Here is a 27,751-nt window from a genome sequence, read left to right as displayed (position 1 = left end):
GAGCACAGCTGTGTTCCAACAGAACTACCAAAAGAGGCTCTAGGGTGGCCCGGAGGCCACAGTTTGCTCATGCTCGATATAAATCATCCAGTGTAGTGTCTGGCACATAGTGGGGGTTCAATACTAGGTAGTTACTATATAGGGTCATTACTTTCCTTCTCCCTATCACAGCCAACAAACACAATCTTTTATTGCTCCTGCAACTCACTCACCATTCCATCATCCCCAATATGCAAAATATTCAAAATTATCTAAAATGCTGCTGCCAAAACTTCTTCAGTCACTCTACTCCCAAGATCCAAACAATTGATTCGTTATTTTCCACACTGTTACTGGACCATAGATAATACGGCAGATAGGAGCTTTAGGACTATTGGTTTCAGTTCAGTACTTAAATCCCTTCTATGACCTTTCCTATGAATGGCTGTCCAACATGTCTGAACACCTCCAATGACAGGGAAACCACTATATTCCTAGGCGCCCTCTCTTGTCAGGAAGCTTGCGGTTTTTCTGAAGGCTCTTGATTGTGAGCTTAACTTCAATATAGTTCAACTTTATAAATATATACTGAGTCCCTGCTGTATTCCAGGCATTACTAAATGCTAGGAACACAAAGATGAGTAAGATATGACCTCTACTTCCAACTTCTCACTGGACCTTCTTTGCCTGCGACTATCACTACAACAAATCTATTTTCCCCTCACGATAGACCTTCAGGTATTTAAGGGTTAACGCCCTAAGTAATCTCCAGGTTCCAAACTCTCAATTCCTTCAACCATTCTTCACCAAGTTCCTTCATCACTTCTTCACACTGCCTTCCTCTGGATATAAAATTCACACACATCCTCCCAAGAAGTCCAGGGGTGGCTGCACAATGGAAAGGGAAGCCAACTTAAAACTATGCAGATTTAGTTTAGTGTCGGCAATCTAAACCATATTTGCCTCTTAGGAAGTAACCCAGCCTCATTCACTCAACTCACAACTATACCCCTTTAATTTTCCAAATGGCTCCATAAAATTAGAGCTAAGTGATAGATTTTAGATGCTATGGCAACCATTAACATTTATTTTCCTTAAAGAAAAGCAAGCTTTAGCCTAAATAGCAGTCAGGGTACCTATTTTTACTTGATCCAGTCTGATGGGTAGTAGAGCCAATAATAGCATTTCTAGGCTGAATTAATCCCCAAAAAAGATATTTAAAATTTTTAATTTTTTTTAAAGATTTTATTTATTTATTTGACAGAGATAGAGACAGCTAGCGAGAGAGGGAACACAAGCAGGGGGAGTGGGAGAGGAAGAAGCAGGCTCATAGCGGAGGAGCCTGACGTGGGGCTTGATCGCATAACGCCGGGATCACGCCCTGAGCTGAAGGCAGACGCTTAACCACTGTGCCACCCAGGCGCCCCTAAAATTTTTAATTTTTAAAGTAAATATACTAAAAACTCCAATGTAAAGACTGCAATTGTCAGACTAGATGTTTACAAAAGAAAAGAGAATAGAAAATAGTATCATATTTATAGTAAGGCTAAGCAGTGTTTTATATTTATGTGTGATGCATCCCAAAGTAAAATGGGACTTCTTACTGTGGTTCATGGTCAACAGTTTTTGTTCCAGACCATGCCATCTGCCACAGGAGTACCAGAGTGATTCTTCTCTTATGTTTTATAAAAATAGCCAGATTGGACTTTAGAAAATTTAAAACTTTAGTCTTTCAAAAGACACCATCAAGAAAGTAAAAAGACGACCCAGAGAATTAGGGAAAATATTTGGAAATCATATATTTTGTAAGGGACTTCTAGCTATAACTATAGAATTCTTGCCAGCTCAACAATAAAAAGACAAAAAACCCAACTCAATATGGGCAAAGGGTCTGAATAGATATTTCTCCAAAAAGATGTATGACCAATAAGCACATGAAAAGATGCTCAACATTATTAGTCATTAGGGAAAAGCAAATCAAAACCATAATGAGATACCATTTCACAGAGCTAAAATAAAAAAGACAGACAATAACAAATGTTATAGAGAATGTAGAAATATTAGAACCCTCATAAATCACTGGTGGGATCGTAAAATCAGTAAGCAGTTTGTCAGTTCCTCAAAATATTAAGTGACTCAGCAATTCCACTCCAAGTTATATACAAATATAAGAGAGCTGAAAACATGTCCACACAAAGATCTGTACACAAATGTTCACAGCAATGTTATTCATAATAACCAAGAAGTGTAAACAACCCAAATATCTATCATCTGATAAATGGATAAATAAAATGTGATACATACATACAATGGAATATTATTCAGCTATAACATGGCATGAAGTGCCGACACATGCTGTAACATAACGAACCTCGAAAACATTGTTAAGCCAAAGAAACCGGACCCAACAGGCCACATATTATATGAGACCATGCACATGAAATGTCCAGAACACTCAGATCCAGACACAGGAAGTAGATTAGTGGGAGCTGGAGGCTGTGCGGTGGGGGAATGGGGAGTGACCACTGTTGGATGCAGGGTTTCTCTCTGAAGTGATGAAAATGTTCTAAAATTAGATTGTGGTGAGAGTTGCACAAATGTGAATATAATAAAGCCTAGTGAATTATACACTTTAAAGAGGTGAATTTTATGGTATGTGAATTATAGTTCAGTAAGCTCTTCTAAAAAATTTAAAACCCCTTGACAGCTTCCCTTTGCCAAAACAGTTTAGTGGAGCATTCGAGTCCCTTCCAGTTCTTCCGTCACTTTATTTCCAGCTAAATGTTTAGCCCTCATCTCCGGCGATTTCCCCCTTGCGCCATCTTCTGCCTCCACCCTAAACAAGGCATGCTATTTCATAATTCCACGCCTTTGCACATACCCTTCTTCTGCCAAGAATGTCATATTCCCTCTTCTCTTTCTGATGAACACCTATATATCCTTTAAGAACAAATACTGTTTCCTCCAAGAAATCATCCCTTACTCCTCCAGACAAAGTTGGCGATCCCTTCTATACTATAAATACTACTTCGGGCATCTGCCCCTAATCGAGTCTGAGCTCCCTGAGTTTACTAGACAGTATCATCTTCAGGCCCTGAACCTAATGTTTGTAAGCACTTAGTAAATGTTTACTGAATAAATGAGTGACAAAATACTCCCACTTCTGACTAGAAGTAGTGCTATTTTTCTCCAACTAGTTTAATTGGTAAAATCCATACAAATAAAACTTGAGTGCTAGCCTTTAGAGACCAATAAAATGAAATAAAAATACAAATTTGGGGCCAACACTGAGACTTAAGGAAAATTACCATAAAGTAACATTTCATGGGGGTTCATAGTTCAGATACTTATCATTGTTGACCGAACACACTTACTGAAGTCAATAGTCTTTTATTCAACATATTAAATGTGTTGTTTAACTCTGGTAACCACAGCTGTGACTTAGTTAACGATCTCAATAAATCCTACTTAAATCAGAGACAGGAAAAAATTATGCAAATGAATTCTTATCTGTTTTTCTGCCCAAGGCATATTTGATAACAGATAAAACATCTCCAAATGGTCTCTACTTAATAGTCAGGAAGCCATTTGAGGTTTTATTTGGATCAAAATCAAATACAAAGAAGAGGAGAAGCCTGCTATATTCACAAATGGTTTTATTTCAGAAAGAAATTACACATTTAAAAGGAGACATAGTTCACTTCCTTTCACATATGGAAGTGAATCTAGGAAAGTCAACAGTTATTAATATACAAAACCACATGATTAAAAAAGACAGTAATAGATAATGACAGATGGGCATGCCTTAGATTCATCAGCAAAATATCTTTTGTTTAAAAACAATAAGATATTGGTCCTTAAGACAGCTCTTTAGAAAGAAGTCTGTAGTTCCAAAGAACTTTAAAAATCAAACCAATCACACCGGTGTCCACATAGGCTGTCTCACACCCATATTCATGCAGAGGGCGGGGGGCGGGCAAGGGCGACCAACCAACAATTATACCTTGCAGCTAGACAGGATGTCTTCCACTAATCTCTTGTAAACCCAGGCATCACCCTTAAGCCGCTGCCTCCTGATACCCACCACATCGGGTTTTTGAAGCTGGCACACTTCTAGTTCAAACTGCATTGTCACTTTACCAAAATCTGACTGTGTTTGACACTTCAGTGTATAGCTATGAAAAACAAGATAAGAAACCAGTTAGTAGGAACACCATGAATATTCTGTATAATATAAGAGATTTCTAAGCCTCTAGGAGGCCAGTGGAGAAAATGAACCATTATTTCACATTAAGCAATCTATTACTGCTTATAGTTTCCAAATGACTTAGCTATACCTTAGTCATGGAGCATGACTAGTGTTTTTCCAGAAGCTGAACGAGGATCTTAAGAAAGAATAAAGATGAAAGGTTTTATCAGAATTTTCCCTTGTCCAAAGAAAAGGCCTTCTTTTATAGCTACTCATGCCATTCATGCTCAAGAAATCTTCTGGCCTTCGTTATGCATCTCCTTCAACAGTGTAATCTGTGAACGTTAGGTCATTCCACAATGTTCACAACAAAGAAAAGTGCAGGGAAGATTAAGAATATTTTTTGTGTCTGAAAATTCTGTCTTTCATATAAATAAAGCTGAAGCTACCAATCTGTCAGAAGGGCGTATGTTTTTGAGGTTTTTCTAATAGTGATAAGAGGTTATGATGGTTACACTTTACGGCAGAGTTGTAACAGAAAGCCCATGGAGATGGTATATTCCCATAGTTGAAACACGTGGTGAATATAACTAGAACTGCCAACATAACAACTCTGATGATGGGAGGGCCCAAGCCAAATGAAGCCTTAAACACATCTTAAGAAATAGGCATGTTCCAGGGCGCCTGGGTGGCACAGCGGTTAAGCGTCTGCCTTCGGCTCAGGGCGTGATCCCAGCGTTCTGGGATCGAGCCCCACATCAGGCTCTTCTGCTGTGAGCCTGCTTCTTCCTCTCCCGCTCCCTGCTTGTGTTCCCTCTCTAGCTGGCTGTCTCTATCTCTGTCAAATAAATAAAAAATCTAAAAAAAAAAAAAAAAGAAAGAAATAGGTATGTTCCTGCAAAGTTAGATAAATTGAATTCATGTAAATCAATTTTTTAATTAGTTTGCATGATATTTTAGATGTCTTACTAATCTCCAATAAATAATAAACAATAGAATCGACTTTAAATTTCATTTCCCTAAATATTTAGGGGCAGAGGATTAGGCAGTGTTCCACGGAAGTGTAGAGAAAATACTTATCTGTTACGAGGTTTCACAAAATATCATCCTTTTTCTTACTAATTTAGATCTGTGTTTGGGGTCCTGATCTCTTAAAAATGAGCAGTCATTATCAGAAATGCCAAGAGGAGTACCCTATAGTTAAGGTGCCTGATGGGAAGATGACGCATAGAGCAATTCAGTCTATGGAAGAGAAAAACCAATTCTTCTAGCTTGGAAAAGATCATAATGGAATATACCCGAGATTAGTAACATCACACCACTAAAAAACTTAAATTTTATTGCTCTGCTTTTTCACAAAGTAGTTAAAAATAAACAGAAAAGTTAAAAAGGAAAAAAAAAGGATCAAGGCAGGAACTTTGCAGTTGATCAGGAAGTTAGAAGAATAAATTATTGGTTAACAGCTAGTTGGTGATCAGAAGGAGAGATCATATGCTGAAGGAGAGATTATTGAAAGCTTTCTGATATAGATCTGGCTAGAGGTTCTGGAACCATCACCAAAGCCCAAGCATGAAGAATAGGCCAGAGTGAGTTATATGTGTGCTAATGACGCCTAAAGAGGAAAGCCAGGGTTCAAGTAAGGAATGTTTGCCAACATTCAGAGATAATGAAAAATAAAATTATTTTTGCAAAAGATTGTTTCTTAAAATCGTACTCTACATTGAATATTCTAATTAAATATTTTGTTATATCTATTAGTGGCTCTTTTTATCTGCCTCAATAATGAAATTTTAAAGAGACATAGTGAAAATGCTTAGAAATATGAACATCTTAGGTGATGAGAAGAGGTGTGGCCATTCAGACCATGAGATCACAGCCACAGAGGCTTTGCTGGCAGCTCACTCAACAGTGGGAAACAGTTCAGGTGAAATAATTTAATAAAGTGCTGAAAACCCAGACCTACCCAACAGCAAGTCATAAAGGAAAGGGTTCTACATAAATCCTTAATTGGTTTGAGGTATCTCATAAATTTAGATTACAGTTTATAAATATTATTGAAAAGCAGAACATCAGGGGAAAATAGACGACTGAAAAGAAAGCTGGAAGAAGTTTAGATTTTTCCTATTTTGAAAAGTCTAACTTTGAAAGTGGTGACAATATGGTGCTAGCTCATATAATACCAACGAGACTGAATTATGAACAATTACACTAGCATAAAAGCTTTTTTGATGAAAATGAGGTGGGAGAAATATTTTTTTAAAAGAGAAGAGAAGAATCACACGTGTTTTCTCAAAGTTCAAAAGACATCAAGCAATAAATGCAAAAGCTCCTAAGTATGCTTCTTACCCCTTTTGTATAAAGTCAACGTGCTTCTCTGGAAGAATAGACATTATTTCATTCAAGAGTTGATCTGGATTCACTAATCTGGTTGTAGTCACATTATAGTGAAGCTTAAAAAAGAAAAAGAAGAGGTAAGTATATCTTTACGTCAACACAAAGACCATCCTACCTAATTGAGAGATCCCAAACTCATTATAGTACCAGTTCAAAGGGAAACATTTCCAGAAAAATACGGAAACAATTTACAACCAACTCTGGGTAAGCTGAAGTAAGATGGCATTGAAGAGCTTGGAGAAATCATGTTCACTAGTAACTACATCCATATCATCCTTTTTAACCTTTCGTCCTCCTCTCCTACCAATCTTTTTAAAGAAATACATAAATATTAATTAACATGTCTGTTTGAGCTTTACTTGTTTCTCCCTTCCCACGCTATGCTATAGATATTAATAGTCCTAAAATGTGAACTGTGGGAAATGAAACAAATGCCCTAGGAAATGTGGTTGGAATATATAAGCTGACCCTTGAACAATGCAGGGGTTAGGGGCACTGACCCTCTGTGAAGTAAAAAATCCACATATAACTTTGGACTCCCCCAAAACTTAATAGTCTACTGCTGACCGAAAGCCTTACAGATATCATAATAGTCAATTAACACGTGTTCTGTATATGTATTTCTTTTAGTTACTTTGTTTTGTTTTTGTTTTTTAGAAAGAGATAGGGTGTGTGAGCAGGGGTCTGGGGGGAGAAGGGGTAGAGGGAGAGAATCCCAGGCTGGCTCCATGCTCAGCCTGACATAGGGCTCAATCTCACAACCCCTGAAATCATGACCTGAGCTGAAATAAAGAGTTGGACACTTAACCGACTAAGCCACCCAGGTACCCCTATATGTACTATATACTATACCCTTACAATAAAGTAAGCTAGAGAAAAGAAAATGTCTATTAAGGGGCGCCTGGGTGGCTCAGTCGTTAAGCGTCTGCCTTTGGCCAAGGCGTGATCCCAGGGTCGTGGGATCGAGCCCCGCATCAGTCTCCCTGCTCTGCTGGGAGCCTGCTTCTTCCTCTCCCACTCCCCCCACTTGTGTTCCCTCTCTCGCTGGCTGTCTTTCTCTCTGTCAAAATAAATAGATAAAATCTTAAAAAAGAAAAAAGAAAATGTTATAAAGAAAATAATAAGGAAGAGAAAATACATTTACAGTACTGTACTATATTTATCAATACTGTAAGTTTAGTTTATAAGATGAATTATTTATCACCTGTCTGTTATTACCTGCATCAATAGTCTTATATGACACAAAACACTATAGATATTACATGTATTACTAACACTAGATATCAAAAATGAAAAGATAATGTGAAAAAGAAAGTTATATTTATTTACAGGTATAGTGATTCATGCATTGATAAAAAGAAGCAGCAATAGGATTGCTTCATGGTAGCTTAGTGTAATCAATATGATTGCTTCACAGTAGCTTAGCCTATACACTAATGAATGGTTGTAAAATTTTTATGAGATACAGTAATACAGTCATAATCATAACACAGTATTAGAAACATTGTTATGTATTTTTTTAAACACCTGCTGGTGATGATAGGCTGATAAGCAGTTTCTCCAATCACAAAAGAAGCATACCGTACAGTAACATAATTCTTTGACAGCAAAGTTATACAACAGTAAGAAAACTAACACATTATTAATTTTATATTAAATATCACTCACCTTATGTCTAAGTAAAGATAGACAATCCACTTCTGTGAGTCTTGAACACAATGTTCTACACGATGAATACTTAGGTAATGATGATGACACAAAAATGTCTCATGATTCTTGTACAGCTATTAGATGTTCACATGAAGACACACACATACACAATAGGGGAGTTTATTAACCATATGATATGAGAATTGTTCACTGCTCATTAAGTGAAAACGGATCATCATAAAGGTCTTCATCCTCATCTTCATGTTGAGTAGGCTGAGACGGAGGAGGAGGAGGAGGAAGAGGAAGGCTTGGTCTTGCTGTCTCAGGGGTGGCAGAGGTGGAAGAGGTAGAAGGGAAGCAGGAGCGGTAGGCACTCTTGGTGGAACTTTATGGAAATACATCCTAATTTCTGCCTGACTTGACGCTTTTCATTTTGCTAAAAATGTTTCTATATGGTACCAATCCTCCTTCTACTGTTTGCTTTAGTTTCAGTGCTCATTTCATTAAAGGGTCCATGTCATAAAAGAATCAAAAGTAGTCCTGAATAATGGAAACCCTCCTGCCAGCCTGCACAATGCCGATTTGTTTTCTGGCACTGCTTCCTCTGCATCTTCCTCCTCATTATCTAGCACTGGTTCAGAAGCACTTAGCTCCATCAGCTCATCTTCCATTCATTCTTCTGGTGTGGTGTCTATCAGCTCCTGAATTCCTCCAAGACCCATATCTTGAAACCCTCCCCACACACACACCTTATTTTTTTTTGGCATATCCATACACTCTTTCATGATTTCCTTGCTCGGCTCTGTCGTAAATCCTGTGAAGTCATGCACAACATGTGGACAGTTTTCTCCAGCAGAAATTTATTGTTTCAGGCTTGAGGGCTTTCACGACTTTTTCTGTTACAACAATGGCATCTTCAATGATGTAATCCTTCTAGACTTTCATGACGTTCTCTTCCATAACGCTGACAATCCTTTCCAGAGAGTACTGGGGGTAATGAGCCTTAAAGGTCCTTATGACCCCCTTTTCTTGAGGCTGAATTAGAGACATTGTGTTTGGGGACAAGCGGACCACCTTGACACCTTCATTGTTGAACTCTTGGGGTTCTGGGTGACCCAGCAGCATTGTCCAATATTAAAAGAACTTTAAAAGGCAGTCTTTTACTGGCAAGGTACTTCTTGACTTCAGGGACAAAGCACTGATGGAATCAATCCAGAAAAAGGATTGTCGTTGTCCAGACCTTCTTGTACAACCAAAAGACTGGCAGCTGTTGGTCATCTTTTCCCTTCAAGACTCAGGAGTTAGCAGCTACATAAACAAGGGCAGCGCTGATCATAACCCCAACTGCATTACATGAAACAATAGAGCTAGCCTATCCCTGCCTGCCTTAAATGCTGGTACTTGTGTTTCTTCCTTACTAATAGATGTCTTTTGTGGCATTTCCCCCCCCCAGAATAGGGTATTCTTGTCTGCATTAAGAACCAGTTCAGGAAGATACCGTTTTTCCTCAATGATTTTCTTTTTTTCTTTTTTTTTTTTTTTAAAGATTTTTTTTTTATTTATTCTACAGAGATAGAGACAGCCAGCGAGAGAGGGAACAACAAGCAGGGGGAGTGGGAGAGGAAGAAGCAGGCTCATAGCGGAGGAGCCTGATGTGGGGCTCGATCCCATAATGCCAGGATCACACCCTGAGCCGAAGGCAGACGCTTAACCGTTGTGCCACCCAGGCGCCCCACCTCAATGATTTTCTTAATGACATCTGGGAACCAGTATCTACTGCCTCTTGGTCCACAGAAGTTGCTTCTCCTGTGATCTTGACCTTTTTTAAACCAAACCTCTTTCTAAAATTATCAAACCATCCTTTGCTGGCATTAAATTCTCCAACTTTAGATACTTCACCTTTTGCTTTAAGTTGTCATAATACGACTTCATCTTTTTTCAAATCATATGAAAGTTTATAGGTATGCCTTTCTATGCCTTTCAATCCTGCACCTACATAAAAGTTGCATTTTCAATATGAGATTTAAAAAGAAAAGCATTTTGCAAAAAGTGCAAGGTTTTTGTGCCTGTTGGCATAGCTGCAGCAAGGGCTTCATGAATTTCCTTTTTTCAAAAAACAAAAAAACAAACAATGGTCCTTTTACTGCCTTTATTTATCTTGAAATGGCGGGCGACCATAGCTGCAGACCTCAATCTATGGTATATATCAAGCAATTCAATTTTTTCTTGTAATGTCATGACTTTTCTGTGCTTCTTGGGGGCACTTCCAGCATCACTAGTGGCACTACATAGGGTCCCCTAGTGTTATTCAAGATTTATGGCACTGCACAAAACATGATGAAAAATATGCAAGAACCACGAGAGATCATTTTTTACTGTGATATGCAACTTGCTGAAAAGACGAACGGCTCACATGGAGATGATCAGCATCACATGGTGTTTTTCATGGGATTTTATTTAACTTTATTTTTAGATTTTATTTATTTATCTGAGAAAGAGAGAGGCACGAGTAGGGGGAGGGGCCGAGGGAGGGGGCAAGCAGACTCACTGAGCAGAGCCCAAAGCAGCACTCAATCCCAGGACCCCAAGATCATGACCTGAGCCAAAATCAAGAGACGGACACTTAATCCACTGAGTCACCCAGATACCCCACATCACACAGCGTTTTTAAGCAGATACTCGCAACACAAGCTCACCGCAAGAGCAGCAGAAGGTAGCTACAAAATTACTACAGTGGTACGGCATGTATTACAGTCAATTTTAGGCTGTTACAATACTGCATCTTTAAGTTTGTTCACCCTTCAACTGTGAATGGTGCTATGTATGGTATATTTGTGTGCATAAGTTTTGATAAAATTTAACTTTTTATAATAATTTGTTTATATCTTATGGTAGTAAATGATCAAATAGACTAATATCTACATATATCTTATGCATTCATGACATCTTTTTCTTAATTTTTTTGATATTTCTAGGCTATGTGGTTTTTTGGTGTTTCCAAACTGTCATAACCCCCCTCCAAATTTTCCTAAAGTATTTGTTGAAAAAAATATACATATAAGTGACCCACACTGTTCAAACCCATGTTGTTCAATGGGTCAACTGTATTTTTATTTTAGTATTTATATATTTGTTCCAATCTGGGATTTAGAAAAACATAATTAGCAAAACTAATAATATATAGTTTCTTTAAAAATAAATTCAAGGGGTACCTGGGTGACTCAGTTGAGCGTCAGACTCTTGATTTTGGCTTAGGTCACGATCTCAAGGTTGTGAGATCGAGCCCCAGGTCAAGCTCCAGGCTCAGTGGGGAGTTTGCCTGAAAATTCTCTCTCTCTCCTTTCTCTCTCCCTGTGCCACTCCCCCCACTCACACACACATGTTCTCTCTCTACAATAAATAAGTCTTTAAAAAAACAATAAAAAAATAAAAATAAACTCAAGTTTTTAAAAAGTTAGCCATCTAGAGCGCCTGGGTGGCTCAGTCATTAAGTGTCTGCCTTCAGCTCAGGTCATGATCCCAGCGTTCTGGGATCGAGCCCCGCATCAGGCTCCCTGCTCAGCAGGAAGCCTGCTTCTCCCTCTTCCACTCCCCCTGCTTGTGTTCCCTCTCTCACTGCCTCTCTCTCTGTCAAATAAATAAATAGAATCTTTAAAAAAAAAAAAAAAAGCCATCTGGATTGTGGTGATAGTTTCACAGGTGTTTATATAATGCCAAAGTATATTAATCATGCATTTTCAATATGTACAGTTTACTTATGTCAATTATACCTCTATAAATCTGTTTTTTTTAGAGTCAATATAAAGAAAATGCCAGATAAATAACAGTGCAGATGATATGCCGTGATGAAGGTGAGTTAAATGACTGGAGTTTAGGGACCCAGCTTCAAGTTATAAAAGCTAATGACAGGATCCTCTGTCTGCTGGGTCCCCATCCAGGGCCGCTTCACCAAACTAAATTGGTTTTGTCAAGATAATAAGCAGAACACTTCCAAATCACAATTTTAGTGATTCCTTTTGTAAAATAAAGAATTAATCCTAATTTATCTTTTAAAATTTCAGATTTTTACAAATTGCTTCCTACAAGAGGGCTTAACTACATATGATTTGCTATATTAACAACCTAAGGTGTTCTTTGTACCATCCTTTTAAATTTTCTGTAAGTTTATAATTTTTTTTAAAAAGATTTTATTTATTTATTCGACAGAGATAGAGACAGCCAGCGAGAGAGGGAACACAAGCAGGGGGAGTGGGAGAGGAAGAAGCAGGCTCAGAGCGGAGGAGCCTGATGTGGCTCGATCCCATAACGCCAGGATCACGCCCTGAGCCGAAGGCAGACGCTCAACCGCTGTGCCACCCAGGCGCCCCGTAAGTTTATAATTTTTTAATATAAGAGATAGGGAGGAAAAAATGAAACTAATTTCCTAAAGCAAGCTCTGCAGTTCTGCAAAAACTTAAAGCATTATAAAGGGTTAAAGATCCAAAGTTAGGTCAAGTTTCCAATGTTAGGTGTGTGCTAATTAGTACTGTGGTTCTGCTCCATTGGGGTTAAAATGCTCAATATGGATAGAAACAATGCTACTCAACACTGGAACACCTTATGTAATAGAGCATTTCCTGCACACCTCACAGAGACGGCTTTTTTTTTTTTTTTTTCATACATCCCAGCTCTGAGAAGCTGCTGGGGTAGAAATTACCTGCAGTTTTTACAGTTAACGAAATTGAGGCAGTCAAGGATAAAATGACTTTTATCCAAGCTACACAGTACAAAGCTGAGGCTAGAACCTTGGTCTTCTCATTCCCAACCTATATCTTGGAAGTATTAGGGAATACCTGGGAAGCCAACAAATATAGCAGTTCCCACTGGAAAATGCATTCAGGCTCCAAGCAATTTACACAGGTGAACACTTTTAGGATATTATCCATCAGTATTTGATAACTGCTTAGCTTCTCAGTAATGTATATGATTAGACATGTTTCCTTAATTTTCTTTATCTAATGTTTTTCAAAGAAATGACAGTATGGTTTTCTTAATCCCAATATCAGGGCTTGAAATACTTCACTAACTGTCTCCATCTAGAGAAATCTTAGAACAAAAGGACAAAATATACCTAATACACAGTCATGTGCAAAACTTCTCAGTGCATTATACAAGTTCAACAAGTCAACAAATATTAATGGAGAAGTCCTATCTTCTTCCACTTTAAAGCAGGACATAAACGAACTTTCTCCCTGAAACACACTTCTGCCTAACAGCTCAACATTTTCCTTCCCCAAACCTGTCCAGATTTGCTCCCAGTGAGAGTCTCAGTACAAAAACTAAACACAGACCCACTCTCCAAACCATAAGCAACACTGCCATCTTCTCTGGCCTCGTCTGAGCCCCACACCTCTTGGAAGATGTTTTTATCACAGCCCAGAGCGACATCCTTGCCTGTCTTCACTGCCACTCCACAAGATCCTCAATCATATGGGCTGTATCTTATTCATACCTTTACCTCTTACTTCCCCAAACAAACATGTCATTCATTAGATGTCTGAGGGAATGCTGAGAGGATCTGAAACAGTAAAAAGTATTTTATACCCACTAATAACTTCTTTTTCCTTTCCTTTACAAATTGAACATATTGTCCACACCACTAACACATTAAGCCTTTTAAAGCATAATAGGACTATCAAATAAGGTCCAAATCTCTTAGGCCTGTGAGGACCTCTTGGTCTACCTTCCCAGTCTGCTACTCACTATTTTCTTCACATACACCACATTCAAAGTTCAAATTCACTTCCCATGCATTCAAATATTTTGTAACGGCCTACAAAGGTATCCATGTGTCAGGGACTCTCCTACATGCCAGAGATACAATAATTAAGCTCAAGTCCCCATCCTTGAGGCAGCTCTCAGTTCCTCATATATGCCGCATGTTTTTCCCACCTCCGTGTTGCCTCTGTGATTAATCACTCTGAGTATTTTAATTATAGTTATTTGCTAGTTGAAAGGAGAAAGTATATATAATTTACTCTGCATTCTCAAAGCCCATTGCATCAAAATGCATAAAATAAATAATCAATTAATTCATTCTTCTCTTGGGAGGGGGGGAGTCCAGTTAGCAGTCAGCTTCAGAAATCCATGTTAAAGAATTCCAGTCCACTTACCTTTAGTCTTCTTGGGCCATCTTTGGCAGAGCCCTTCCTCTTGCTCCTAGTAAGCACAGTGATAACCTTATCCAATCCCCTTTCAAGGCTCCCAAACACTTTGATTCCTTTTCTCTTTGGAGTATCCTCTACATGTGCTTGGTTGAGATCCAGTTCCACTGAGCGACATCTTAAAAAAAACCCCAAAACCCCATGAGTAAAGCTGGCCATCCTGCCAGTTGGGGCCCTCACAGGCCCCTTGAGCATGCCAAGGCTGGACCACCTCACTGCCCAGGGAGCACAAAAGCCATCTCCCACTGGAACATAGTCATCACTTCTCCCCTCGGCCAAATGCCACTTGGCAAAACTATTTTTCCCTTAGTTTTTTTAAAAAAAGTCAATGCAGAGAAAAGTTGAGTGAATAGTACAGCGAATACCCATATATCATCTTAGATTCAACAGTTGTTAATATTTTGCCATATTTGCTTTCTCTACATATATAGGTAAGTAAATACATTAAGTACACGTGCATCTTTGCTGAACCACCTGAAAGTAACCTGCCTGAAGAGATCATGAGACTTCACTCTGAAACATTTCAGCACAAATAGCCAATGAATAAGGACCTTTTCTACATTACCAAAATACCAACATGACATCAAGAAAATTAAATAATAATGCCATAGTATTGTCTAATATTTAGTTCAGAGTCTAAATTCCCCAATTGTCCTCAAAATGGACCCTGCTTAAAAAAATAGCTATAAAAGACAAGGAAGGGTCACCAACACTGCAGAACTGTCCATACAAGAGGAATGAGTTTTCTTTGAAACACCCATTAGTATCTTTACTATTGGAGCAACTGCTATCTGTTAGTGGATGTCTATATTCTACTGGCAGAAGCATAGGATGAGATGGGCCTCAGAATGGGTACTAGGGGGGTGCCTGGGTGGCGCAGTTGTTAAGCGTCTGCCTTTGGCTCAGGGCGTGATCCCAGCGTTCTGGGATCGATCCCTGCATCAGGCTCCTCTGCTTGGAGCCTGCTTCTTCCTCTCCCACTCCCCCTGCTTGTGTTCCCTTTCTCGCTGGCTGTCTCTCTCTGTCAAATAAATAAATTAAAATCTTTAAAAAAAAAAAAAAAAAAAAGAATGGGTACTAGGTGGCTGGGGCCAGAGCCACTGTCTTCCCAGCCTGCCATATGTTAAGGTGCCAGTCCTACTCCTGAAGAGTTTCAGAATTCTACCCCAAGAGGAAGCCAGCAGCAACAGCTCCAGGAATGGCCACAGACCATCATCATTCAGCTAGACATTCCTACAGTCTCCAACATAATTTATACAATGGTTTATTACCTTAATCAGGCTTATCATATGTGAAAAAAGGAAATCTGGTTACATATACTGAAGATCAAAGAATCTAAAAAACAACACTTACCGCCTCTCAGGGCTAATGACACCTGTCATTAACTTCTCTGTTCCTGCTGAATTTACTGGCATTTTAACTGGGGTTTCTTTCAGGCACTGGTTTCTGGCTATTAGAGAAACAAGAAACACAAGCCGTATGCAGGTGACATATTATGGTTTCAAAACTTCTATCAATAACGCATACATCACTTATTCATTGACTCAGAAATACTGTAATCACTTGGCCAGTGCTGTTTAGGCTCTCATTACTTAAAGAAATGTTTCCGTGTGATTTATAATAAAAACAAAATCATTTTGCTTTGCATGTGTGGCTCCTCTTTTCCTTCACTGCAAAACTGAGGCCATGCTTAAAATTATATTATAAATATTATATGACAAATTTAAATAGATCATATAATACAGATTTTATGACTACTAATTTTCCTTTCTATAAATAAGTTCATCTGTATTTATACAAGGATCCAATTTATACTTTTAAGTGAAATAGTATTGAGAGGTGTTAATTCAATTCCTAGTCCTACTCAATTCCTGTTAGGCAAAGAGAATAGTCCCTGTGAAATCTTGACAAAAGTTATTAAACAGCTGTGAGCTTTGGTTATTTTTATATTCCCTATTCTAGAATTTTGTGTTTGATTCCACTAGGGTGTTTGTATCCAGTTTGCGACAAATTCACAGTAACAATCTGGTTACCACTGATTAGTTAACTTTTTGTTCATGATTGAAAAATTACATACGCTTTAGAAGTTAATAACACTTTATAATAAGTATATGATATCAAGTTTTTTAAAAAGACATTAGAAGTTTTGTTTTGTTTATGACTATTCAGCACTATTTTGACTGGTTCCACAAGAATAAGAAAATAAGATCACTCACGGGCATCTCTGAAAATAGTTTTCATCTTTGTACACAAAGATTATCTACTACTATCCAAAGTTACTCTTTGACAAATTGTCACTAACTGGATTGTACAAGATTCAGAAAAGTGGTTACTGCTAATATCAATAATGACTCAGAGTCAAAGTCAAATGTAAAGCACTAATGGAAGCTATCAATTGGAGCTTCAGCCACTAACTTCCGTGGGTGGCTCTTATGTTTAAAGAAAAATAACCAGGGGCGCCTGGGTGGCTCCGTCGGTTAAGTGTCTACCTTGGGCTTGGGTCATGATACCAGGGTCCTGGGATGAAGCCCCACACCCAGCTCCTTGATCAGCGGGGAGTCTGCTTCTCCCTCTGTCCCTCCCCCTGCTTGTGCTCTCACTCTCTCTCTCGAATAAATAAATAAAATCTTTTTTTTTTTAAGATTTTATTTATTTATTTGACAGAGAGAGACAGCCAGCGAGAGAGGGAACACAAGCAGGGGGAGTGGGAGAGGAAGAAGCAGGCTCCCAGTGGAGGAGCCTGATGCGGGGCTCGATCCCAGAACGCCGGGATCACGCCCTGAGCCAAAGGCAGACTCTTAACAACTGAGCCACCCAGGCACCCCTCAAATAAATAAATAAAATCTTTAAAAATAAAATAAAAACAGCCAATAATTCTTTTTGACTGACACAATCTTGTCTCCCTCCTCACAGGGACAAGATAAGCAAACTGATGACATTTTAACACTATAAATTCCAAATTATCCATATGTCAAAACCTTCAGAATTACATAAGTTAAAAATACAGGGGCACCTGGGTGGCTCAGTTGGTTGGGCAGCCGACTTGATTTCGGCTCAGGTCATGATCCTGGAGTACTGGGATTGAGCCCCATGTCGGGTTCAGGGCTCAGCAAGGTCTACTGAGGATTATCTCTCTCCCTCTGCCCCTTCCCCCAACATATGCATGCGCGCACGCAAACACATACACACACACGCGCGTGCGCACACACGCACTCTCTCTCTAAAAAATAAATGAATCACTCTTTAAAAAAATTTAAAGTTAAAACACCCCCCACACACACACACAGTAACAGAAGGGATTATAAGCATCAGTCTTAGAAAAAAAAAAAAAAAAAAAACCCTCAGGGAGCTAAAGTCCATCTTATCTCCCTACCCAACTCCCTGACTCACAAAGGATGTTGTAGCTATATTAACAAATAACAGAAAAGAAACAACCCCCATAAGGAAAAAATGCAATAGCAGCTACTACTAAAGTCCCACTATATCCAGATGTTATCTCACTGAACCCTCATAACAATCCCAGGCAGCCACAAATGCTTATCACACCAAACTAGCCTCACAATTCTGGGGAAAGTATTGTTTGAGTTGATGAAGGAGAGAATACCATTAACATAATAATAGAACTTATAAGAAATATTCTGACAAAGTTTTTCATACTATCTTTATAAGAAATACAGCCCTGGAACTGGCTATCAGCCCCACTAGTAAACTGGAAGCACAATGGCAGGACATGATTTGGCAGCAGTTCACATGGCAATGTCAGAATTTGGGTTCATGAGGCTCTTAACATAAAACAAGAGTAGGTCAGGGGCTCCTAGGTAGCTCAGTAAATTAAGCCTCTGACTCTTGATTTTGGCCCAGGTCATGATCTCAGGGCCATGAGACTGAACCCCACATTGGGCTCTGTGCTGAGTGTGGAGCCTGCTTGAGATTCTCTCCCCTTCTCCCTCTGCCTCTCCCCACTCACACATGCGCACTGTCTCTCTCAAAAAACAAAACAAAGCAAAACAGTAGGTCACGATTGCTGGATAAAAGGCCAAAAATGTTTAGGGGTCATTTTTTAAAGTGACATAGACGATATCATGGTAAATAAAACCCCTCAGGCTCTAATTTATTCACCCCTTCATTCAATAAATATGGCCCTACCATACACTAGGCATTGGGCACCTACTATGTACCAGACAATAAACATGGCCCCTACTACATACTCTATCATGCTGCAATGAACTTGGCAGACAGGATCTCTACTCTCACGACACTTACAGTCCAATCCTGATGAGACCCAGTACGAACACTGGGCTCAGTGACTCTTAAGAGACACATTGACAAAACAGAATGTGCTCAAATGAGGCCAGCAAGAAAACACTGAGGTGTCATAAAGGAAACAGCTTACATAATTGGTGATGACTGAGCTGACGAGGAAACCAAGGGCAATGAGAAAGTTGTAATAACTGGATATAGATCTAGATATCTAGAAGGACAACACAGGTCTCTCCTGTCTGCTGGGATATGGGCAAGAGCAGAATCAGATACCAGAACTGGAGATCCACATGAGTAAGAAGAGCTCAGAAGAGACTCTAGCTTTAGCCATGGTAAGTGGGGGCAAAAGAGAAGGCAAAGTCTAAACCTGGACCTATGACCTTGGGCAAATCACTCCTCTGAGTCTCAGGTTCTTCAGCTGTGAAAAAGGCAGGTGGAAGAAATGAGCTCTAACTTGCCTTTTGGCTTTGACATTCTGTGATGCTATAATTCAACTCTATATATGTAAAAAAAAAGAAAAAAAAAGAAAAAATATCACTTAAGAAAAATTAGAAGTTGACTAAAATGCTTTCATTTCAACCAATGCAAATAACATATGATAATAAAACAGAAATTCCTGAGAGCAATGCTATTAATGTCTGACCTGTTATACGTTTATTTAGATGGTAAGAAAAATGGAATTTAAAGTATTTTACCACTGATTAGTCCCCATAGCAAATACCTTTTGAGGGTGTAGTGTCATGATTTGGTGTAGAGAGGATTTCTCTCTTATACTGGTTCTTATTAACTGGAGTCTTTGGCTCAGGAAATACAAAGCAGTTGTCATCCTTTACAGCAGATTTAGGCGTATATACATTCTCTTTGTTCTTTAATTTATTGGCAGATGCTCTGCATAATACTGGAGTTAATGATTTAGATTCCAGACCATTTGATTCTGTCCAACGCTTGGCAAACTGGAAAAAAAAAAGTTCCTGGATAAAGTACACTGACGAAGAAAAGTCAATTTCTCTACAACATGCCTTAATCATTTGCAGATTACCTTGCACCATTTTTACTAAAATGAAATACTCTCAAAAGGATATTATTGGCAACATCAGGAAATTTGAAAATGTAGTATTTAGTTCTATTATTTTTTTTTAAAGATTTTATTTATTTATTTGAAAGGGAGAGCAAGAGAGAGAGAGAGCAGGAGCAGGGTGAAGGGCTGAGGGAGAAGCAGACTCCCCACTGAGCAGGGAGCCTGATGTGGGACTCCAACCCGGGACTCTGGGATCATGACTTGAGCCAAAGGCAGATGCTTAACCGACTGAGCCACCCAAGTGCCCTTCAGTTCTCTTTAGTACATGTAGATCACTTTAGTCTGTTCTACTGACACATCATTTCAACATGTTTCAGGTTAAATGTTAAATCAAACATACCCAGATCTCAGGCAATACTGAGAATGGCCACAAATAAATACCTAAGAATTGTTTCCCATGCCTAGATTGCCACGGTTTGTCTCTAATATGTAATTAGTCAATGATTAGAGCAGAAAAACTGTGTTAAAATACTCTAACAGAAATGTTGGACACAAAATATTTTTTAATCCTTTTGAATTTATGGTTGAGCTTGCCACAAACGTAAGGAAAATCCTCAGAGTCCAAACTAAAAAGAGGCGCGTGAATCCAGAGATGTAACGAAGGCTGAAACTGTCCGCTGATCTAAGGGCATCTACCTACTGTCTCGGGTAACTGACAGTGTGGGTTTTAACAGCCATGGAAGCGTTAGACCTAGAACCAAAGCTCTCAAGAAGAGCCAGGAGGGGCTATAACTAAAATGAAAGGATGAGTTAAATACAAATCTACCCTGGAAAGGAGTTTGGTACAAAAATGTGTCTGCCCTGGCCTTGGCTCTAGAAAAGCAAACGTCTCCTTTAATAATCTGTAATTTCACAACGGTTTGGGGACCAAATTCATACTACCTGCACGGTCTTACTTGCATTCAAGGAAAATATAATCCCTAGCTCTTAAAAAACTATTCCAGAGAATAAAAAAGGAACACATCCTAATTCATTTTGGAAGACTAATATAATCACAATACCAAAATCAGATAAGACTAATACAAAATGGGATGGAATGCAAGAAAAGGAGAAGAAAGCCTTTCACTCATTCTTCAACATTGTTCTATATTGTTTGAATGTTTTGCAGGATGAACGTATCCATGTATTACTTCTATAATAATAAAATTAAAATTTTCAGAAGACAAAAAGTTACAGGCCAATTTCATTTAAGAACATAGAAGCAAAAATTCTAAACAAATTTTTGTAAACTAAACTCAGCAATGTATTAAAAAATAGTAAACTGGACTTATGTAAAGAATATGTAAAGACTGTTTTAACATCAAAAGTATTGATATAACATATAACAGACCACATTAACTAATGAAAGGAACAAAAACAGATGATTATCTCAGTAGGTAAATTTTATCTAATTTGTTTTCTGTAACAGGGATTCATGATTTTTAAACAAATCTTAGCAAACAGGTCTAAATGAAAAACATGTCTGAACATGAAAAATAAGAGGCGGGAGGTGCAGTGAAGAGAGAGGAAGAATGACGAGGGGAGAAGGAGAAAAAGTTGAGGAGAGGGGGAAGGGGAAGGTTGTAAGATGGAAAGTGAGACAGAACAAACATCATATTTAATGATAAAAGCAGCATTTTTTTTATAATTGGGAGGAACACAGAGTGGCTGCTATATTGTTAGGCCTACTAAGTGTAGTAATAAAAGAAAGGATATTAAAGGCATAAGAATTAGAAAGGAAAAAACAAAACTGCCATCCATAGATGATACACTTTTCTACACAGAACACTCAAAAAATATACAGACAGGGGAGCCTGGGTGGTTCAGTTGGTTAAGCCTCTGACTCCTGGTTATGGCTCAGGTTGTGATCTCAGGGTTGTGAGATCAAGCCCTGCACTGGGCTCCCCGCTCAGCACAAGTCTGCTTAAGATTCTCTTCCTCTGCCCCTCTTCCAACCTCCACCCCCAGCTCACACACTCTCTCTCAAAAACACAAACAAACAAACAAACAACACATCAAAATAATTTAAGAGTTTAGGAAAGTTGTTGAATTAAGATCAATACACAAAAATCAATTTCATATCTATACACCAGTAACAGAAAATGTGATTTTTAAAAACCTACCATTCCCAATAGCAATAAAAAAAACAAGAGTACTTAGGAATAAATCTAATAAAAAATATAGATCTTCCTGGGGAAATTTATAAAAATTCATTGAAAGTCATTATCTAAAGCCTAATAAATCAAGAGATGTACTATGTTTATGGATAGGGGGATTTGAGGGTCCAGATTTCAATTTTTCCCAAGCTGAATCTTAAACTCAATGTAATTTCAATTTTTGAGTGTATGTGAAATTTGTCAAAATGATTCTAAAATGTATATGGAAATGCAAAGGGAAAAGAATAGCCTAAAGAAGAATAAGATGGGAGGAAATTGGCCAACCAGATAGAAGAACAATTATAAAATTAATTAAGAAGTGTAGTATCGGTGAAAATAAACCAATAAGGGGCGCCTGGGTGGCACAGCGGTTAAGCGTCTGCCTTCGGCTCAGGGCGTGATCCCGGCGTTATGGGATCGAGCCNCCAATAAAACAAAACATAGCCCATAAGCAGACACACTCCTATAACGACTTGATATATGATCGAAGTACCACTGTAGATCTGGTGGTGAAAGAATGGACTTTTCAACAGTGGAGACATAACTTTGTACTCACCAGATTAGAAAATATTTAAATATTAAATATTAAAATATTAAATAGCTAAAAATATCAGGTATTAATAAATATGTGGAGCAATGGGAATACACGTCTGCTGGTTGAAGTATAATTAATACAACCACTTTGGGGGGAAAATTGGCTGTAAGGTTGAAGATACTCATTCCTCTCCTAAGTATACACACAGTAGGACTCTTGCACGTATGTAACGGGCCTTGCTGCGTAAAAGAGTTGGCATAGCAGGTCCCAGCTGGAAGCTGGGAACTCGGCTTTTTAGGAAGTTCCCAACACTGTTGGGATAAGTCTGTTTGTACAGCTGGGGCACTGATCCCTGCTGTACCAGATGGTACAGACTACAAGCAGTGTGATTTATGATGAACACCAGCATTCCCTCTAGCAGTCTAGAGTTTCTGTGATTATGGCTGATTACACCGACAAAGAGAGCCTGTGCAACCAGCCCCCAGTAAAAACTCTGGATTTAAGGCTCTAGTGTGAGTTCCTGAGCAGAACCATGCACACCTACTCCTGTATTTCACTGCTGTAGGAAGGAGTGGCCCCCTCACAGAGAGCGGAGGAATTTCATTCACTGTACATCCAATAAGTTCAACAAATACCAAGTAAGATTTAAAAAAAAAAAAAAAAGATTATCAAAAGGAAAAGAAAACAAATCAGTGCTTCTCTGAGTCAGGGGTACTACGGAGTTGACTGCAAAGAAGCATGAGAATTTGGGGGGGGGGCAACAGAACTGTTCCTGATTTTGATGGCGGTTACATGGCTGTATACATTTGTCAAAACACACAGAATTGTACACTAAAATGGTGAATAATTAACTACATGTAAGCTATACCTCGTTTTTGGAATGGGAGAGGGGAGGGAGGAAAAGGAGGGGAAGGAGGGGGAGGGAGGGAAGGAGATAACAAAAGACAAGAAAAGCAAAAAGAGGAGCAGTAAAGTGCTCCAAAATGGAATCTTGGCTTTCTTCAACCTGGAAATAACTGGCTTCCCTTTCATTCATATTCCAACATCTCTCATTAAATGCTTAGGAATTCATTAAATTTGAAAGCACACACACAATATTACATATAACATGCAGCTACTACACATACTCACATTCAAGTCTAGATGTTTTTATCACTAAGACAACATACACTGCTTTTAACAGTAATACAAGTAACTAACCTGTGGTGTCTGAGGAGTGGCCGCACCTGCTGCTGAGCTGTCTCCACACCAGCCAGGGTCTATCAATCCAGCCACATAGTTTTCATCACTTGTTGTCATATCTTCTAGACTCAGATTCTTTGACTATTGAAATACAAAAGAACTTAGAGACAACACCATCATGATTCAATTGTTAAAAGCGTATGCTTGAGGCACAGGGCGAGGCCCAGGAAGCAGAAACAAAGCGGAGATCGTATATTGAAGGAGCTCACCATCCAGGACAGAAAATAAGCCAAAAAATGCTAATACAAATTATTACATAGGAGAATCTCTGACCCTCAAACAATGTGTCTTGGAATATTTTTACATTATATGCCACACTATTTAGGTTATTATCAGATAATCACTATAACACCAGACAAATAACAAATAAAAAGCTCTGACAGGGCCCCTGGGTGGCTCTGTCGGTTAAGCATTCGACTCTTGATTTCGGCTCAGGTCCTGATCTCAGGACCCTGGGATCAAGACCTGAGTTGGGCTCTGTGCTCAGCGGGAGTCTGCTTCAGGATTCTCTCTCTCCCCTTTCCTCTGCCCCTGCCCCCCTCTCAAATAAATAAATAAATCCTTTAAAAAAGAAAGGCTCTGGGGCGCCTGGGTAGCGCAGTCGTTAAGCGTTTGCCTTCGGCTCAGGGCTTGATCCCGGCGTTCCAGGATCGAGTCCCACATAGGGCTCCTCCGCTGGGAGCCTGCTTCTTCCTCTCCCACTCCCCCTGCTGTGTTCCCTCTCTCGCTGGCTGTTTCTCTGTCACATAAATAAATAAAATCTTTTTAATAGATAAGAAAGAAAAGAAAAGAAAGGAAAAGAAAAGGAAAGGAAAGGAAAGGAAAGGAAAGGAAAGGAAAGGAAAGGAAAGGAAAGGAAAGGAAAAGAAAAGAAAGAAAGAAAGAAAGAAAGAAAGAAAGAAAGAAAGAAAGAAAGAAAGAAAGAAAGAAAAGAAAGAAAGAAAAAAGGCTCTGACAAAGTAGAAAACAGAAGGGAAATGACTTTGAAATACAGGTTTCTTTGGGGCGCCTGGGTGGCTCAGATGGTTAAGTGTCTGCCTTCCGCTCAGGTCATGATCTTGGGGTCCTGGGATCAAGCCCCTTATCGGGCTCCCTGCTCGGCGGGGAGTCTGCTTCTCCCTCTCACTCTGCCTCTACCCCCACTTGTGTTCTCTCTGCCTTTCTCTCTTTCTCTCAAATGAATAAATACAATCTTTTTAAAAAAAGAAATATAGATATCTTCATTGTAAGTACATGCAGAGTATGTAGCAATTTCTCCAAGGAACAAACTAGCTTCATGAAAGATCTCCTAGGAAAAGGATATTTGGGGTCCTGTGCTAACAATACCACCAGTCATTTATCTTCCTTCATTCTTCCCCCTCTACAAACTAAGGGTATACTAGACACACCCTAAATCCTAAGACTATGGAGTATAATCGGATTTTTTATTTCTCCCTCCTTCCCTTCCCCTCAACATCGAGTTAAGCTGTCCAGACAGTTTTGCTTGAATTCCTCTTACCTCATCATTTACTTTCCAGTCCCACTGCTATCGCTCTAATTCATGGACACATCTTCTCAGACCTGAACTATTCAAACAGATGCTATGGTCTGTGCCACCAATGTTTCCACCCTCTCAGCCAGAAATGACAGAGTTCTCCAATTATCATGAACTAGAACTAGCTACATGGAGTGCTAGGTGGAGAAAAATACTAAAGCTAAATCTAGCTTCAGTGGGGAAAAGAACAGTGTTGTGTGAATAATGGCTGTCATGGGCACTGCAGAAGGGAGTAACAGCACATACATCCCTAACTGAACAAGTCTGGATAAATTTTTCTAAATTACAGTCATGTCGGTGACTTATCCTATCTTGTTCAAAAATCAGTGGCTCCCATTACCTATAGCATAAAGTCTAACCCTTCTCACATGGCATTTCAAGGTTCTCTACAACCTAGATCTCGCCTACCCTTCCACCTCACTTCCTCCTTCTCTTCCTCTCACTTTTCCCCTACTTGACCTCTCCATCTTAACCAAAGTCTGGTGACCCAAAAGCACATTTAGGTGCCTGAGATTTTGCTAATTTATTTATCCTTCCCTGAATACTGTGTTCCTTCTTTTCCATTTCTTCTAGACTTGACTGTATATCCAGTTTGGGTCACCTATGGTGATCACTCCCTTCCTAAAGCCACTAGAGCACACTTCTAGCTCCTTATTGGCATCCATCATCGATTACTCCAGTGTAGTGTTATCTTTACGTCTTGCCTCAACTTAACTGTTATAGACCAAGCATAGGCCTGAAAATGCTAATGATATGTTGATGATATAGCCTTTTGTGATTCTTGGATCAGACTATATTATTGTTTCTCTGAAAATGCCATCCATTGATTAATAGTTCAGGATTACCTACTTGCTTATAAATAACACCCCAGAGAAAAAGAGGGATTCTATTAAGGGGGAGAATAGTACAAAGGAACCTTGTTTCAAGTTTCAATGATTTACATAAAATCAGAGAACAACCCAAAATTTGATTTCTGCTCCATTTTTTTGTCACTAAAATGTCTACCTATCATAAAAATTGATTAAATAACATAAATGCCTAAATAATTACATGACCAGGGTCAATGCTCATTAGTTGAAAGAGAAGAGTAAGTATCTTCCCAGATCTTTTCCATTTGAATACTTCATAATTGTTATAAGCAGATGAATTGAGATTAGGCCAATCCAGATGTAAGAAAATTCAATGGTTTAGGAAAATGTCTCAGGCCTGTTAACTAAGGTGTCATAAATATAAAAATTTAGCCGAAGCTTATTTTAAAAGTTTATTGTAATTTAATATACATAATTTATATATAATCCACTTATAGTACAGACTTAACTAATTCCTTTCTGAAACTACCTTGATCAGAAACAGAGTTCATGGTTTTGTGTCCTCCTGGACCTAAACGTATTCACTTCAATCTGAGAGTTTAAAGGGTCTGGCAATGTGGGCAGGATGAGTGACAGGACTACTCATAAAGTCCAAAGGTAAAAAATCTGTCTGGATATGGGGTATTCACCAATGCAATAAAACTCTCCAAGAACAGACTAGAAAACCAACCCAGGAATGACATTATCTCACTTCAGAGATTCCTTTACATAATAGCCACTTTTAGTGCTTAGTTAGGTCAAAACATCAACTAGGGAGGGAAGAAGGGACTGGCAGGGTCTGGGAAGAACACAAGATCCCCTATACCTGCAGCACATGATTGACAAGTGCCAAAAAGAGAGATCTACATGAAGCAGTAAAGGAATTCAGGGGGGTCAGAGGGAGATTCAACACAAGATCAGGAAAAACGTGGCTTTTTTTTTTTCCCCAACAGAGTTTTGAGACCTAAAGAAATAAAATCACCTCACCTACACAGTCATTTGGGCTATACTGGATTCTGTAAAGAGAGCTAACTACCTCTCTCTGAGAGTAATAGAAGTACAATTTCCTACTGCAAGAATAACTTAAATTGCAACCTAAATTAATTGAAGGGAAGACTTATTAGATCACAAAGTTCCACACCCAGCCAGCAAAGGATTTGGAAGGCAGAATTTTAGATAACAAAGAATCAGACAGAAGATAGAGACTAATGTGAACTCTTAGGAATGACACGGTGCTTCCAAAAATGTAAAGCTTCTCCGCCATTCTAAATGCTCATGACAAAGAAAATGAGACAAAGAAGGAAAAAATAGAAGAAAATTATATGGTTACAACAAACTCATACAAGGAATTTGAGTTACATGAGCTATAACTACTGCTCAAAACAAACCTAAACAATCAACATAAATGAGTATCAAAATAGTTATTAAAATATCTTATGTCATATAAAGTATATCCTCTTTCAGAAATCTTAGTCCCAACAATATTTAAAATTTTTATCCACAACCCAATAATATGGTTATCTCTTAAAAGCACTTGCCTATACATGAATTATATAAATAAAGCATTCTAAAAAAGACTGGAAAGACACAAATAAAACCTATACGTGGTAGGTTCATAGATAAATTCTATTTTCCTTGGCTTATCTGTGGCTGAAAATTTTCCTGCAACAATTAGAAATTACTTTTATGAAAAACAGAGGGGAG

General features: G+C 38.7%; 1 protein-coding gene across 3 annotated transcripts in view; it reads right to left on the bottom strand.

Annotated features, from left to right (window-relative positions):
* Positions 1-3,616: 3,616 nt before the first annotated feature.
* MELK (maternal embryonic leucine zipper kinase) overlaps positions 3,617-27,751 on the bottom strand; it is a 90,487-nt gene continuing 66,352 nt past the window's right edge. For 2 of the 3 annotated variants that reach the window (XM_011224565.3, XM_034664126.1), the window contains exons 13-18: positions 23,624-23,746; positions 19,397-19,628; positions 15,769-15,865; positions 14,365-14,533; positions 6,515-6,618; positions 3,619-4,154 (exon numbers count right to left, since the gene is read on the bottom strand). In XM_011224565.3, the coding sequence (XP_011222867.1) occupies positions 3,977-4,154; positions 6,515-6,618; positions 14,365-14,533; positions 15,769-15,865; positions 19,397-19,628; positions 23,624-23,746 (903 nt within the window). In that variant the 3' untranslated portion in view covers positions 3,619-3,976. Of the gene's footprint in view, positions 4,155-6,514; positions 6,619-14,364; positions 14,534-15,768; positions 15,866-19,396; positions 19,629-23,623; positions 23,747-27,751 lie in introns of all 3 variants that reach the window. The other variant, XM_019799308.2, reaches the window with a different exon arrangement.

This window comes from Ailuropoda melanoleuca, chromosome 7 (genome assembly GCF_002007445.2).
Source record: "Ailuropoda melanoleuca isolate Jingjing chromosome 7, ASM200744v2, whole genome shotgun sequence".
Lineage (NCBI taxonomy): Eukaryota > Metazoa > Chordata > Mammalia > Carnivora > Ursidae > Ailuropoda > Ailuropoda melanoleuca.
Note: the sequence above shows the minus strand (reverse complement) of the source record. Positions and strands in the feature narration are given on the sequence as shown.